Here is a 16649-nt window from a genome sequence, read left to right as displayed (position 1 = left end):
GAGGGAACTTGATGATGGTGAGGACAATATGAGTGAGGTTAATATTCTGGAGCATGTTGATATTAAGGGAGAGGAGGTGTTGGAGTTGTTAAAATACATTAGGACAGATAAGTCCCCAGGGCCTGACAGAATACTCCCCAGGCTTCTCCATGAGGTGAAGGAAGAGATTACTGAACCTCTAGCTAGGATCTTTATGTCCTCGTTGTCTACGGGAATGGTACGGGAGGACTGGAGGGAGGTGAATATTGTCCCCTTGTTCAAAAAAGGTAGTAGGGATAGTCCGGGTAATTATAGACCAGTGAGCCTTGCGCCTGTGGTGGGAAAGCTGTTTGAAAAGATTCTTAGAGATAGGATCTATGGGCATTTAGAGAATCATGGTCTGATCAGGGACAGTCAGCATGGCTTTGTGAAGGGCAGATCGTGTCTAACAAGCCTGATAGAGTTCTTTGCGGAGCTGACCAGGCATATAGATGAGGGTAGTGCAGTGGATGTGATCTATATGGATTTTAGTAAGGCATTTGACAAGGTTCCACACAGTAGGCTTATTCAGAAAGTCAGAAGGCATGGGATCCAGGGAAGTTTGGCAGGTGGATTCAGAATTGGCTTGCCTGCAGAAGGCAGAGGGTCGTGGTGGAGGGAGTACACTCAGATTGGAGGATTGTGACTAGTGGTGTCCCACAAGAATATGTTCTGGGACCTCCACTTTTCGTGATTTTTATTAACAACCTGGATGTGGGGGTAGAAGAGTGGGTTGGCAAGTTTGCAGACGACACAAAGGTGGTGGTGTTGTACATAGTGTAGAGGATTGTCGAAAATTGCAGAGAAACATTGATAGGATGCAGAAGTGGGCTGAGAAGTGACAGATGGAGTTCAACCGGGAGAAGTGTGAGGTGGTACACTTTGGAAGTACAAACTCCAAGGCAGAGTACAAAGTAAATGGCAGGATACTTGGTAGTGTGAAGGAGCAGAGGGATCTGGGGGTACATGTCCACAGATCTCTGAAAGTTGCCTCACAGGTAGATAGGGTGGTTAAGAAAGCTTATGGGGTGTTAGCTTTCATAAGTCGAGGGACAGAGTTTAAGAGTCGCGATGTAATGATGCAGCTCCATAAAGCTCTTGTTAGGCCACACTTGGGAGTACTGTGTCCAGTTCTGGTCACCTCACTATAGGAAGGATGTGGAAGCATTGGAAAGGGTACACAGATTTACCAGGATGCTGCCTGGTTTAGAGAGTATGCATTATGATCAGAGATTAAGGGAGCTAGGGCTTTCATCTGTGGAGAGGAGACATGATAGAGGTGTACAAGATAATAAGAGGAATAGATAGAGTGGATAGCCAGTGCCTCTTCCCCAGGGCACCACTGCTCAATACAAGAGGACATGGCTTTAAGGTAAGGGGTGGGAAGTTCAAGGGGGATATTAGAGTAAGGTTTTTTACTCAGAGAGTGGTTGGTGCGTGGAATGCACTGCCTGAGTCAGTGGTGGAGGCAGATACACTAGTGAAGTTTAAGAGACTACTAAACAGGTATATGGAGGAATTTAAGGTGGGGGGGGGTATATGGGAAGCAGGGTTTGAGGGTCAGCACAACATTGTGGGCCGAAGGGCCTGTAATGTGCTGTACTGTTCTATAGTCTATGTTAAGTTGGGTGAGACTGGAACTGGACAGAATAAAGTGATACACCTGACTACTGCAGATATGAGTTCCAACATTTATTTGCACATTGGACTGGTTTAACTGTAATGGGCCCTTTTCTTTTTTTCCATTTCCTGTTAACTGTTTGATAGAGTTGAAAAACTGGTAAATATACTCTCCTTATAATTTTACACTGGTGTACAATCTGTCATTTCTTGGTGAGCAATAATTGTGTATGGGGAAGAATTTATACTGCATTTGCTACAATCAATGTTTCTTAATTGGAACATCATAACCTTTCTGTTTGGTTGAGCCCCAGATCATAATTTATAATTAATACCCCAGATGTATATTGCCTATAAAGGTGGCCTTCTCACCGCTGAGTCACGTGGATGTAAGCAGAATCAGCTAACGAGTCAAGTTTGTACACAAGCCGAATGAGAGGGTTGCATACATTTCATTACATGTTTGTATAATCACCTGTTTATCTGTAGATTTTTAGTAACCAAGTATATTTGGTTCTATATTTATGTTGATCAAAGCTGAGACCTTAAAATCTGAGGATACATTGTATCAAAAGTACAGGCAGGTAGACAGAGAGTTCCAATGGTAAAAAAAAATATTAAATGAAATCCTTAGAGAGAGGTAACATTAGATCAGAAGATGTGGAGTTCATATAGGTAGAGTTAAGAAACTGCAAGGGTAAAAAAAAACTGATGGGAGTTAGACTGCATATATGCCTCTGAATAGTAGCCAGGATGTGGTATACAGATTACAACAGGAAAAAAAAATGTAAAAAGGCAATGCTACAATAGTCATGGGAGATTTCAATATCCAGATAGATTGGGAAAATCAGGCTGGTGCTGGATTCCATAGGAAGGAATTTTTCAGAATGCCTACAACATGGGTTTTAGAGCAGCTCATGATTGAGCCCACTAGGGGATCAGCTATTCTCAATTGGGTGTTGTGCAATGAACCGGAATTGATGAAACAGAAGGTAAAGGAACCCTGAGGAGCCAGTGATCATATCTGATAGAATTCATCCAACAGTTTGACAGGGAGAAGCCAAAGTCAGATGTACCAGTATTACAGCTGAATAAGGGAAATCACAGAGGTATGAGAGAGGAGCTGGCCAAAGTTGATTGGAAAGCGACACTAGCAGGGATGATGGCAGTTCTGGGCCACAATATCTGGAGTTTCTGGGAGTAATTCAGAAGACGCAGAATAGATACATCCCAAAGCAGAAATAGTATTCTTAAGAGCGGATGAAGCAACCTGGCTGACAAGGGAATTCCGACAGAATAAAAGCAAATGAGAGGGCATGCATATAACAAAAATTAGTGGGAAGTTGAAGAATTGGGAAACTTTTAAAAATCAACAGAAGGAAACTAAAAATGAGAAAAATAATAAATAAGCCAGCCAAGAATTTAAATAGAATACTAAAATATTACACGACTCCTTTGTCCGTTCGTTCCCCCCCATCCGTTCCCACCGATCTCCCTCCTGGCACCTATCCTTGTAAGCGGAACAAGTGCTACACATGCCCTTACACTTCCTCCCTCACCACCATTCAGGGCCCCAGACAGTCCTTCCAGGTGAGGCAACACTTCATCTGTGAGTCGGCTGGGGTGACATACTGCGTCCGGTGCTCCCGGTGCGGCCTTCTATATATTAGTGAGAGCCGACGCAGACTGGGAGACCATTTCGCTGAACACCTACGCTCTGTCCGCCAGAAAAAGCAGGATCTCCCAGTGGCCACACATTTTAATTCCATGTCCCATTCCCATTCAGATATGTCCATCCATGGCCTCCTCTACTGTCAAGATGAAGCCACACTCAGGTTGGAGGAACAACACCTTATATTCCGTCTGGGTAGCCTCCAACATGATGGCATGAACATTGACTTCTCTAATTTCTGTTAATGTCCCTCCTCCCCTTCTTACCCCATCCCTTCTTTATTTATTTATTTTCCCCCTTTTCTTTCTCCCTCTTTTTTCTCCCTCTGTCCCTCTCAGTATATCTTTCTCTGATGCTCCCTTCCCCCTTTCTTTCTCCCTAGGCCTCCCATCCCATGAACCTCTTCCTTCTCCAGCCTGGTATCCCTTTTGCCAATCAACTTTCCAGCTCTTAGCTCCATCCCTCCCCCTCCTGTCTTCTGCTATCATTTCAGATCTCTCCCTCCCCTCCCACTTTCAAATCTCTTACTATCTCTTCTTTCAGTTAGTCCTGACGAAGGGTCTCGGCCCAAAACGTCGACTGTACCTCTTCCTATAGATGCTGCCTGGCCTGCTGCGTTCCACCAGCATTTTGTGTGTGTTACTAAAATATTTTTTCAGGTATATAAAGTAAAAGTGAGGCAAAATGTGGATATCAGATTGCAGGAAATGACACTGGAGAGGTGGTAATGGGGACAAGGAGATGGTGGACAAATTTAGTAAGTATTTTACATCAGTCTTTACTGCGGAAGCCACCAGTGGTATTCCAGAAACTATGCTGAGGACATGTGAATGGGGTTAAGAGGGGTAATAAATCAGCCATGATTAAATCACAGAGTAGACTCAATGGGCTGAATGTCCTAATTTTGCTCCGATGTCTTGGAGTCTCATGGTCTTATAACTTTTCAATAACACTTTGGATTTCTTCTTACTTAATACAGGTGTACTTGAACATAAACAGTACAGCATAAGAAAGGGCCTTTGGACCATGATGTTGTGCCAAAACATGTTAATTGAATTGGGACACAGAAATCAAGTTCAACTATGCGTTACTGAAAGGATTAATTCTATTTTTGTTTCAGCTCCGGTCAGAGTTATGCAGTACTCACCTGTTTCTTTGACTAGTAACATCATTCTCTTGCAGAAAGAAATTAGACCCAAGGTCCACAGTTTCAGATGGCTTGGTGTCATGGATGGTAAGTGCCTAGTCCAGGGTAAAAGAAAAATGTTTAGGTGTCATTATATAAGAAATATCAAACAGAAATATCTTGAGTTAAAATTTTATGTTTTCCATGATGTTATTACCATTTTCTTTTCCTACTTGTTTTTTTTATGTGGAAAAGGACTGCAAAACAAATGTTATTTGCATCTTTCAACACAGTAACCTGCAGTTTGTGGGGAAATGGTATACAGAGATCTGACAAGTAAATTGTTAAAACTTCACTGAAGAGAAAAGGCAGAGAAATAAAGAAATAGAAAAAAAATTGTGCAGAGAGAAACAGCGTGAAGGCAATTTATGTTGTTTTGGTTTGATCAATAAAGTAACAAAGCACTTAGTTCTTGTCAAATCTCAAACAAGAGAAAACCTGCCTAGGCTGGAAAACTAAGTAACACATACAAAATGCTGGAGGAACGCAGCAGGCCAGGCAGCATCTCTAAAAAAAAAAGAGTACAGTCGACATTTCAGGCCAAGGCCCTTCAGCAGGTTCAACTCTTGCCAAAGTTTGTTACTTCAAACCAAAACAGCATAAATTGTTTAAGAGAGAACTGCACATTAATCCATTTATCACTGGCAGAGAATAATTCAAACAATAAATTTACATATTTATTGATGGTAGTTTGCCTCCCAGGTGCCAGGGTCCGAGATGTTTCTGATCGCGTCCACAATATCAGCCAGGTGAACAGCCAGAGGTCGTGGTACCTACTGGTACCAACGACATTGGTAGGAAAAGGGAGGAGGTTTGAAAACAAACTAGAGCGAGTTAGAAAGGAAGTTCAGAAGCAGGACCCCAAAGGTAGTAATCTCAGGATTACTGCCTGTGCCACGTGATAGTGAGTATAGAAATAGAGTGAGGTGGAGGATAAATACGTGGCTGAGGGATTGGAGCAGGGGGCAGGGATTCAGATTTCTGAATCATTGGGACCTCTTTTGGGGCATGCGTGACTTGTACAAAAAGAACAGGTTGCACTTGAATCCCAGAGGGACCAATATCCTGGCAGGGAGGTTTGCTAAGGAGAGAGTTTAAACCTGAATTGCTGAGGGGTGGGAACTGAAGTGAAGAGACGGAGGAAGGGGCAGTTGGCTCACAAGTAGGGAAAGCTTAGAGACAGTGCGAGAGGGAAGATAGGCAGGTGATAGAGAAGAGATACGCTCAGACCAATGGTTTGAGATGTGTCTATTTTAATGCAAGAAGCATCATGAAAGCGGATGAGCTTAGAGCATGGATCAGTACTTGGAGCTATGATGTTGTGGCCATTACAGAGACTTGGATGACTCAGGGGCAGGAGTGGTTACTTAGAGTGCCAAGCTTTAGATGTTTCAGAAAGGACAGGGAAGGAGGCAAAAGAGGTAGGGGCATGGCACTGCTCATCAGAGATAGTGTCACGGCTGCAGAAAAGAAGGAAGTCATGGAGGGATTGTCTACTGAGTCCAGGTGGGTGGAAGTTAGAAACAGGAAGGGGGTCAATAATTCTACTGGGTGTTTTTCTATAGATCACCCAATGGTAACAGGGACATCGAGGAGCAGATGGGAAGACAGATTCTGCAAAGGTGTAATAATAACATGGTTGACATGGTGGGAGATTTTTAATTTCCCAAATATTCACTAGCATCTCGTTAGAGCAAGGGGTTCAGATGGGGTGAGGTTTGTTAGGTGTGTTCAGGAAGGTTTCCTGACACAATATGTAGATAACACTATAATAGGAGAGGCTGTACTTGATCTCATATTGGGAAACGAACCTGGTCAGGTGTCAAGTCTCTCAGTGGGAGGGCATTTTGGAAGTAGTAATCACAATGTTACCTCCTTTACCATAGCATTGGAGAGGGATAGGAACAGACAAGTTAGGCAAGTGTTTAATTGGAGTAAGGGGAAATAGAAAGTTATCAGGCAGGAGTTTGGAAGCATAAATTGGGAACAGATGCTCTCAGGGAAATGTACGGTAGAAATGTGGCAAACGTTCAGGGGATATTTGCGTGGAGTTCTGCATAGGTACGTTCCAATGAGACAGGGAAAGGATGGTAGGGTACAGGAACCATGGTGTACAAAGGCTGTTGAAAATCTAATCACGAAGAAAAGAAAAGCTTACGAAAGGTTCAAAAAGCTAGGTAATGATAGAGACCTAGAAGATTATAAGGCTATCAGGAAGGAGCTTAAGAATGAAATTAGGAGAGCCAGATGGGGCCATGAGAAGGCCGTGGTGAGCAGGATTAATGAAAACCCCAAGGCATTCTACAAGTATATGAAGAGCAAGAAGATAAGATGTGAGAGAACAGGACAAATCTAGTGTGACAGTGGAAAAGCTTGCCTGGAACTGGAGGAGATAGCTGAGGTACCTAACGAATACTTTGCTTCAGTATTCACTACAGAAAAGGATCTTGACGATTGTAGGGTTGACTTATAGCGGATTGAAAAGCATCAGCATACAGACATTAGGAAAGAGGATGTGCTGGAGCTTTTGGAAAGCATCAAGTTGGATAAGTCACCGGGACCGGACGAGATGTACCCCAGGCAACTGTGGGAGGTGAGGGAGGAGATTGCTGAGCCTCTGGCATTGATCTTTGCATCAATGGGGATGGGGAGGTTCCGGAGGATTGGAGGGTTGCGGATGTTGTTCCCTTATTCAAAAAAGGGAGCAGAGATAGCCCAGGAAATTATAGACCAGCAAGTCTTACTTCAGTGGTTGGTAAGTTGATGGAGAAGATCCTGAGAGGCAGGATTTATGAACATTTGGAGAGACATAATATAATTAGGAATAGTCAGCATGGCTTTGTCAAAGGCAGGTCATGCCTTACAAACTTGATTGAATTTTTTGAGGATGTGACTAAACACTTTGATGAAGGTAGAACAGTAGATGTAGTGTATATGGATTTCAACCAAGGCATTTGATAAGGCACCCCATGCAAGACTTATTGAGAAAGTAAGGAGGTATGGGATTCAAGGGGACCTTGCTCTGTGGATCCAGAAATGGCTTGCCCACAGGATGCAAAGAGTAGTTGTAGACAGGTCATATTCTGCATGGAGGTCAGTGACCAGTGGTATGCCTCAGGGATCTGTTCTGGGACCTGGATGATGATAGTGTGGAGGGCTGTCAGAGGTTACAGCAGGAAATCGATAGGATACAACACTGGGCTGAGAAACAGCAGATGGAGTTCAACCCAGATAAGTGTGAAGAGGTTCATTTGGTAGGTCAAATATGATGGTAGAATATACTATTAAAGGTAAGACTCTTGGCAGTGTGGGGGATCAGAGGGATCTTTGGGTCTGAGTCCAAAGGACACTCAAAGCTGCTGTGCAGGTTGACGGCGTGGTTAAGAAGGTACATGGTGCATTGGGCTCATCAACCGTGGGATTGAGTTCAAGAGTGAGAGGTAATGTTACAGCTGTATAGAACCCTGGTCAGACCCAACTTGGATTACCGTGCCCAGTTCTAGTCACCTCACCGCAGGAAGGACGTGGAAACTACAGAAAGGGTGCAGAGGAGATTTGCAAGGATGTTGCCTGGATTGGGGCGCATGCCTTATGAGAATAGGTTGAGTGAACTTGGCCTTTTCTCCTTGGAGTGACGAAGGATGAGAGGTGACCTGATCGAGGTGTATAAGATGATGAGAGGCATTGATCATGTGGATAGTCAGAGGGCTGAAATGGGTAGCATGAGAGGGCACAGTTTAAAGGCACTCGGAAGTAGGTACAGAGGAGATGTCAGGGGTAGCTTTTTTTTTTAAAACGCAGAGAATGGTTAGTGCATGGAATGGTCTGCTGGCGACAGTGGTGGAGGCAGATACGATAGGGTCTTTTAAGAGACTCCTGGATAGGTACATGGAGCTTAGAAAATAGAGGGTTATGGGTAACCCTAGGTAATTTCTCAGGTAGGACATGTTCGGCACAGCTTTGTGCTGTTGTTTTTTTATGTTTCTATATTTCCTAAGTGGAGTGTTTTGAACTTATTAAGATTGACCCTACCTTAACACCTGCAAGAATAATGTTCTTTGCTGCAAAGAAACAAATAAGTTCCTGTTAGTTTTCTATATATAAATTTAACCCAGGTAGCAGTTAAAAAGGTTTATGTTGACATTAATATGTACCAGTTATAAACCACTAATCTATTAGAAACATTGAAATTAAAAAATATGTTTAGGTTACGTAAAACATACACTAGTACAGCACAGGAACAGGCTCTTCAGCCCACAATGTTGTGCTGAACCAATTAAATTAGTAATCAAATGGCCAACTAAAACTAGTCCCTTTTGGCTACATTATATCCATATCATTCCATTTCCCTCACATTCATTAAAAAGTTCAAAGTACATTTTATGATCAAAGTACGTACACTTAAAACAACACTGAAATTAGTCTCCTTAAAGGCAGCTACAAGACAAAGAAACCCAGTAGAATCAATTAAAAACAAAAGGTGGCTGTGCAAGCCCCCTGTACGCTGTTAGAGGAAACAAAACAAATTGTGCAAACCATAAAAGCAAAATAATAGCTTTCAGAACTGAAGTTCAGTAAGTCAGGCATCACTGCAGCCAATCCAGAAGTCCACTAGTTGCAGGCCACGGCCTCAGCACAGCAGAGAGATGAGCCAATACTACAGAGCTGTGAATCAATTCGGCCCATCTCTTGCCTCCGATCCCGACACCCGGCCATTTCAATCTAACCTGCTGCTTAAATCATCCAGGCTGTTCCTTGCCCACGGGATCGGGCTCCACTGCTTCGACAAGGCCAGCACCTGACCTTTCCATTTCTGCTCGGCTCTTAAGTAGATCAAACCTCTGATCTTTCCTTGCCACATCAAATTATCTTCAAGTCTACTCAAACAACTCCAGCCCAAACATGCTGCAAACATTCTGTCCCTGTGAGACACCAGCCATGCCACACCACAGAAATGCCAGATAGTACAGATAATTCAGCTCTACTTCAACAGGGAGCCACAGGCTTGTTTGCAATGATCACTTATCAGAAAAAGTGTGAATAACTAAGTAACACACAAAAAATGTTGGAGGAACTCAGCAGGCTAGGCAGCATCTATGGAAGAGTACAGTTGACATTTCGGGCTGAAACTCTTCATCAAGATTGGAGTAAAACAGATGAGGAGTCAGAGTCAGAAAGTGAGGGGGAGGGGAGGGAGGAACACAAGATGATAGGTGTAACGGGGGGAGGGTAAAGTAAAGAGCTGGGAAATTGATTGGTGAGAGAGATACAGGGCTGGAGAACAGGGAGTCTAACAGGAGAGGACAGAAGGCCATGGAAGAAAGAAAAGGGGAACAGATTCAGAGGGAGGCAATGAGCAAGCAAGGAGAGAGAGGGAAGCAAGGTGAGAGAGGGAAAAGGGAATGAGGAATTGGTGAAGAGGAAGGCTAATACCAGAGGTTCGAGAAATCGATGTTCATGCCAGCAGGTTGGAGGTAAAGTGTCACCCCACCTGGAAAGACTTGTTGAAGCCCTGAATGGTAGTGAGGGAGGAGATGTAGCACTTGTTCCGCTTGCAAGGGTAAGTGGCAGGAGAGAGATCAGTGGGGAGGGACGAATGAACAAGAGAGTCACGTAGGGAGCAATCCCTGCAGAAAGTGGTGGGGCGGGGGGAGGGAAAGGTGTGCTCCATCTGTCAGATAAAAAAGGGATCTCTCAGAGGCCACCCATTTTAATTCCACTTTCCATTCCCATTCCTCTAGTGTTTGTGTCTGTTGCTTGGATTTCAAGCATCTGCAGATTTTCTCTTGTTTCTGAATAACTAAGTATTTAGTTATTTGTTGCATTTCCATGGCCACCAGCGAGCAGTCACTTAAACCGTCTATATACGTGCCATCTAAACGTCTGTTAAAAATCCCTAATGTATCTACCTCTACCACTATCTCAGGCACCTTGCACCTCCTTTGAAATTCCCCTCTCAGCTTAAATGCACGCCCTCTAGTATTAGACATTTCAACCTTGGGAAGATATAGTCTATCTACGCAAACTATGCCTCTCATAATCTTATACACCTCTATCATATCTTCCCTTCAGCTCCGCAACTCTAGAGAAAATAACCCAGGTTTGTCCAACCTCTTCTGCACCCTCTTCAAAGCTTCAACATCCTTCCTACAGTGGGGAGACCATAACTGTATGCAATACTCCAGACACTGCCTAAGTATTATAAAGCTGCAACATAACTTCTTGACTTTTGAACTCAATGTATAATCAAGGGAAGTATGTCATATGCCTTCTTAACCACCGTATCTACCTACATAGCTACTTTCAGGGTTCATCTGGACCCTAAGATGCCTCTGCTCATAAACACTGTTAAGAATCCTGTTACTCTCTTTTTTTCCTTCAAAATCTGATAATGGATCCACCAAATAATTCAACTAAATCTTTTGAAAACTCTATTAACATGTTTCTAGATGTTTCCCACCTACAAGATAAATTAATAAAGTATTTAAATAGCAGATGTCAGATGATAATTTGATGCTTCAAAGTACATTTATTCATCTCCTTACAAGCAGCCAGAAAACCAAGAAATCCAATAGAAGTCATTAAAAAAACAACTTAATGCCCGGAAAAAAGCAAATTGTACAAACAATAAAGGTAAGCAAATAACAGTCAGAACTGAAGAGACAAGTAAACCTCATGGAGCCGTGAGCTGAACACTGGTTCATCCCTCTCATCCGGCCCCAATACCCTGAACTTTTCAATCAGCTGCTTAACTCAGTCACACCTTAGGTCATTTTGCGCTCTCAGACCTGGGCCCTGCCACTTCAAAACACTTTTGGGCCTGGGCCCAGCAGCTCGATTCGACCCATACCCAACCTTTCACCTAAAGTGCCAATAAAAAGTTTTCACCCCCTTTGGAAGTTTTCATGTTTTACTGGTTTACAACATTGAATCACAGTGGATTTAACTTGGTTTTTTTCACACTGATCAACAGAAAAAAAAATCTTTCATGTCTCAATGGAAACAGATTGCTACCAATTATCTAAATTAATTACAAATATAAAACACAAAAATAATTGTTTGCATTAAGTATTCACCTCCTTCAAGCCAGTATTTAGTAGCTGCACCTTCAGCAGCAACTACAGCCTTGAGTCTGTGTGGATAGATCTCTATCAGCTTTGCACATCTACACTGCAATTTTTCCCCATTCTTCTTTACAAAACTGCTCAAGCTCTGTCAGATTGCATGGGGTCATGAGTGAACAACCGTTTTCAAGTCCAGCCAACTATTCTCAATTGGATTGAGGTCTGGACTCTGACTTCACCACTCCAGGGCATTAATTTTGTTGTATTTAAGCCATTCCTGTGTATCTTTGGCTTTATGCTTGGGGTCTTTGTCTTGCTGGAAAACAAATCTTCTCCCAAGTTGCAGTTCTCTTGCAGACTGCATCAGGCTTTCCTCCAAGATTTCTCTGTATTCATTTTACCCTCTACCTTCACAAGCCTTCCAGGGCCTGCTACAATGAAGCATACTCACATGCAGTGACCATCATGCTTTACGGTAGGAATGGTGTCTATTTTACGATGTGCAGTGTTTAGCTTATGCCAAACATAGTGTTTAGTCTGATGAGCAAAAATGTCAATTTTGGTTTCATTGGAACATCGAACCTTCTTCCAGCTGACTTCAGGCAAACTCTAGCCAAGGTTTCATGAGAGTTTTTTCTCAACATTGGCTTTCTCTTTGCCACTCTCCACAAAGCTGCAACTGGTGAAGTACCCAGGCAACAGTTGTTGTATGCACAATCTCTCCCATCTCAGCCACTGAAGCTTGTAACTTCTCCAAAGTTGTCACAGGTCTCTTGATGGCCTCCGTCACTCAGCCTCTTCTTGCACGGTCACTCAGTTTTTGAGGATGGTCTGCTCTAGGCAGATTTACAGCTGTGCCATATTCTTTCCATTTCTCGATGATTGACTTAACTGTACTACAAGAGGTATTCAGTGACTTGGAAATTTTCTGTCTCCATCTCCTGACTTTTGCTTTTCAATAACCTTTTCACAGAACTGCTTGAAGTGTTCTTTTGTCTTCACGGTGTAGTTTTTGCCAGGGGTGCAGTGCTAGCCAGAGCGCATCTGGCATCTCTTCAAGAAAAAAGCCAAAATAGGTGGTTGTCTGTCGGGGTCCGAGGAAGACTAAACATTGTGCAGTCACCTGTGGATACGCATGTGGCTTTGGAGGCCGAAGGCCAAAGCACACATGCGGTTGCAGCTTGGACATGGAATGGCAGTTGTTAGGACAGGTGCATACACAGCTTTGTGCCATTAGTCTCGTGCTGCTGCAAGTCGCTGCTTTCGGGCATCCACAAAGTCAGATGCAACTTTTCTAGTCAGGGCGCACCACGCAGCCCTGTCAGCTGCAGACTCCTCAAGTTGTTGAGGCTGGAGGTCTGCCCATTTGATGTATGATTTCAGATTGTCTTTGAATCTTTTTCCTGATTGCGACTGCCATGCTCAAGCTCACCGTAGAGCAGCTGCCTGGGGATTCTTGTTTCACCGATGCAGATTACATGGCCAGTCCAGCATAGCTGGGCCTGGAGGATCTTTGCCTCAATGCTTGTGCAGTTGGCTCTGTCAAGGACTTCCTGGTTGGTGATTCGGTCCTGCCATCGAATCCTCATGATTGACCGCAGAGAGCGCATGTGAAACTGCTCCAGCTGTTTGATGTGCCTGTGGTACAGGGTCCAGGTTTCGCAGCTGTACAGGAGAGAGGTGAGGACCACAGCCTTGTACACCTTGAGTTTGGTTGAAAGCTGAATGCCCTTGTCCTCCAGAACTCTGACACGGAGTTTCCCGAGTGCCTGGCTAGCTTTCTGGATCCTTGCTATGATCTTTTTGTCAAGGGATCCGCCACTGGAGATGGTGCCTTCTAGATACTTGAAGCTCTCCATATTCTTCAGGACAGTGCCGTCGATGGCGATGCATGGCTGAGGAGGGTGACTGTTTGGTACAGGTTGTTGAAGAACTTCTGTCTTACCAAGGCTGATTATCAGGCTGAACAGCTTTGAGGCTGCGGAGAACTTGTCGACAATCATCTGCAGGTGGTTCTCCTGGTGGGCCACGAAGGCACAGTCATCAGCAAACAGGGCTTCAGTGATGACCCTCAGCGTCCCAGGTCAAACATCGATCTGTCTAGGCAATATCTTATGTAAATACCCAGGTCTAGGTCCTTAACAGCATGCTTCAGCATTTGGGTTGAAGAGCACTGGTGCTAGAACATGCCTTTGCTTCACACCATTTGAGATGTTGAAAGTCTCAGATGGGGAACCATCTGAGAACACTTCTCCTGTCATGCCATCATGGAGCAGGCGGATGAGTGCAGTGAATTTCTGCGGGCAGCCAAGCTTTCAAAGGATAATCCACAGCGCGTTTCTGTTGACTGTGTCAAACGCCTTCATCAGATCAATGAAGACAGAGTATAATGTCATGTTCTGTTCCAGGCACTTCTCCTGTATCTGTCTCACTGCAAAGATCATATCGACAGTGCTGCGTTCGGGACAAAAGCTGCATTGCAACTCGGGAAGGTTCTCTTCTGACACCGTTGGAATCAGTCTGTTTGAGGATGATGCGGGCAAGGATTTTTCTGGCAATGGAAGATAGTGAGATGCCTGTGTAGTTCCCACAGTCGGTCCTGGAACCTTAAATTCTTGTAGAGGGCGATTATCAGGGGGTCAGGGGGCATCTCTTCTTCTTCCCAAATGCCAGTCAGGGTGCTGTGGAAAGCCTCAAGTGATTCCTTGCTGAGTGCCTTGTACAGTTCAGCAGGTATTCCATCCTTGCCGGGCACCTTGCAACTGTTCATCTGCATGATAGCCTTCTTGACTTCATCTATCGGATGAGGTCCTTCGTGACTGCTTTGAATAAGTGAACTGGTTAGTATCCAAGGACTGGCAACTAACCTCAATGAGTATGCCTCAGCTGTCACGGACAGCAGAGGAAATGCAGATGTCTCACAAGACAATCTGGGTATTCCCTAACCGGAAACCTTGGATGAATTATGAGGTCAAGTCCCCTTTTGAAGGCTAGAGCTGCGGCTTTCAGCTCCGGGGATACCAGTCGCTACACGGAATCCAGGCGTGAACTCCGGAAAGCCATTAAGGGCGCCAACAGGCAATATCGAGCCAAGTTGGAAGCCCAGGCTAACCAGAAGGATGCCGGTAGACTATGACAGAGTCTAAATGAGATCACTGGGCGCAAAGAAAAGGCTGGGGATATCAATAACTGTAGCGCTTCTCTTCCTGATGAACTTAACGTATTCTACGCAAGATTTGAACAGAAGAGGAGCGTCCCACTCTCTCCGGATGAACTGGACCTGGTGGTATTGAGATTCATCGTCACCGAGGAGGACGTTAGAAAGGCCTTCCTGAAGATAAATCCAAGGAAGGCAACGGGCCCAGATGGCGTCCCGGGACGGGTTCTCCGGGCCTGTGCAAGTGAGCTAGCTAGTGTTTGCTGACATCTTCAACTGCTCCTTGCTTCAGTCTAAGGTCCCCTCGTGTTTTAAGAAGGCAACAATAATCCTGGTGCCTAAGAAGAGCAAGGTTGCAAGCCGTGCATGCCTGAATAACTATCAACCTGTGGCTCTGACATCAATTGCTATGAAGTGCTTCGAGAGATTGGTTATGGCACACATCAACCGCAGCCTACCGGTCAACCTCGACTCTTTGCAATTCACCTACCAGAGCAACAGGTCAACAGCAGATGCCATCTCTCTAGCCCTACATTCCTCCTTAGAGCACCTGGAGAATAAAGAAGCATATGTAAGGCTCCTTTTCACTGACTACAGCTCTGCCTTTAATACCATCATTCCAAATAAACTGATTCCTAACCTCCGGAACCTGGGCCTTAGCACTCAGATCTGCAGCTGGATCTTCAACTTCCTCACAGACAGGACCCAGGCTGTAAAAATAGGGGACAAGCTCTCCTCTACAATCACTCTGCGCACTGGTGCCCAACAAGGCTGTGTACTCAGCCCCCTGCTGTACTTACTGTACACCCATGATTGTGTAGCCAAGTTTCCATCGAACTCAATATATAAGTTTGCTGATGACACCACAATTGTAGGCCGTATCTCGGGTAATGAGTTTGAGTACAGAGAGGAAATTAGGAACCTGGTGGCATGGTGTGAAGACAATAACCTATCCCTCAACGTCAGCAAGACGAAGGAATTGGTTGTTGACTTCAGAAGGAGTAGCGGACTGCACGACCCAATTTACATCGGTGGTGCGCAAGTGGAACAGGTCATAAGGAGCTGGTGGTAGACCTGAGGAGAGCTAAGGTACCGGTGACCCCTGTTTCCATCCAGGGGGTCAGTGTGGACATGGTGGAGGATTACAAATACCTGGGGATATGAATTGACAATAAACTGGACTGGTCAAAGAACACTGAGGCTGTCTACAAGAAGGGTCAGAGCCGTCTCTATTTCCTGAGGAGACTGAGGTCCTTTAACATTTGCCAGACAATGTTGAGGATGTTCTACGAGTCTGTGGTGGCCAGTGTTATCATATTTGCTGTTGTGTGCTGGGCCAGCAGGCTGAGGGTAGCAGACACCAACAGAATCAACAAACTCATTCGTAAGGCCAGTGATTTTGTGGGGATGGAACTAGACTCTCTCACAGTGGTGTCTGAAAAGAGGATGCTGTCGAAGTTGCATGCCATCTTGGTCAATGTCTCCCATCCACTACATAATGTACTGGGTGGGCACAGGAGTACATTCAGCCAGAGACTCATTCCATCGAGATGCAGCACAGAGCATCATAGGAAGTCATTCCTGCCTGTGGCCATCAAACTTTACAACTCCCCCCTTGGAGGGTCAGACACCCTGAGCCAATAGGCTGGTCCTGGACTTATTTCATAATTTACTGGCATAATTTACATATTACTATTTAACTATTTCAATTTCTATTACTATTTATTATTTATGATGCAACTGTAACGAAAACCAATTTCCCCCGGGATCAATAAAGTATGACTATGACGAAAATCTTTAAGTTCCTCGGGGTCAATATCACAAATGACCTGACCTGGTCTAACCAAGCAGAGTCCACTGCCAAGAAGGCCCACCAGCGCCTTTACTTCCTGAGAAAGCTAGAGAAATTTGGCCTGTCCCCTAAAATCCTCA

General features: G+C 44.5%; 1 protein-coding gene across 4 annotated transcripts in view; it reads right to left on the bottom strand.

Moving 5' to 3' along the window:
- The window catches only part of uba6 (ubiquitin like modifier activating enzyme 6), a 447925-nt gene that overhangs the window by 360757 nt on the left and 70519 nt on the right, over positions 1-16649 (bottom strand). For all 4 annotated transcript variants that reach the window (XR_011889573.1, XM_072281896.1, XM_072281895.1 and 1 more), the window contains 2 exons: positions 8529-8557; positions 4458-4552 (listed from right to left, as the gene is read on the bottom strand). Coding sequence is in view for 3 of the 4 variants with exons in the window: in XM_072281896.1 (XP_072137997.1) it covers positions 4458-4552; positions 8529-8557 (124 nt within the window). In the remaining variant the exon portion in view is untranslated. The remainder of the gene's footprint in view (positions 1-4457; positions 4553-8528; positions 8558-16649) is intronic.

This window comes from Mobula birostris, chromosome 17 (assembly GCF_030028105.1).
Source record: "Mobula birostris isolate sMobBir1 chromosome 17, sMobBir1.hap1, whole genome shotgun sequence".
Lineage (NCBI taxonomy): Eukaryota > Metazoa > Chordata > Chondrichthyes > Myliobatiformes > Myliobatidae > Mobula > Mobula birostris.
Note: the sequence above shows the minus strand (reverse complement) of the source record. Positions and strands in the feature narration are given on the sequence as shown.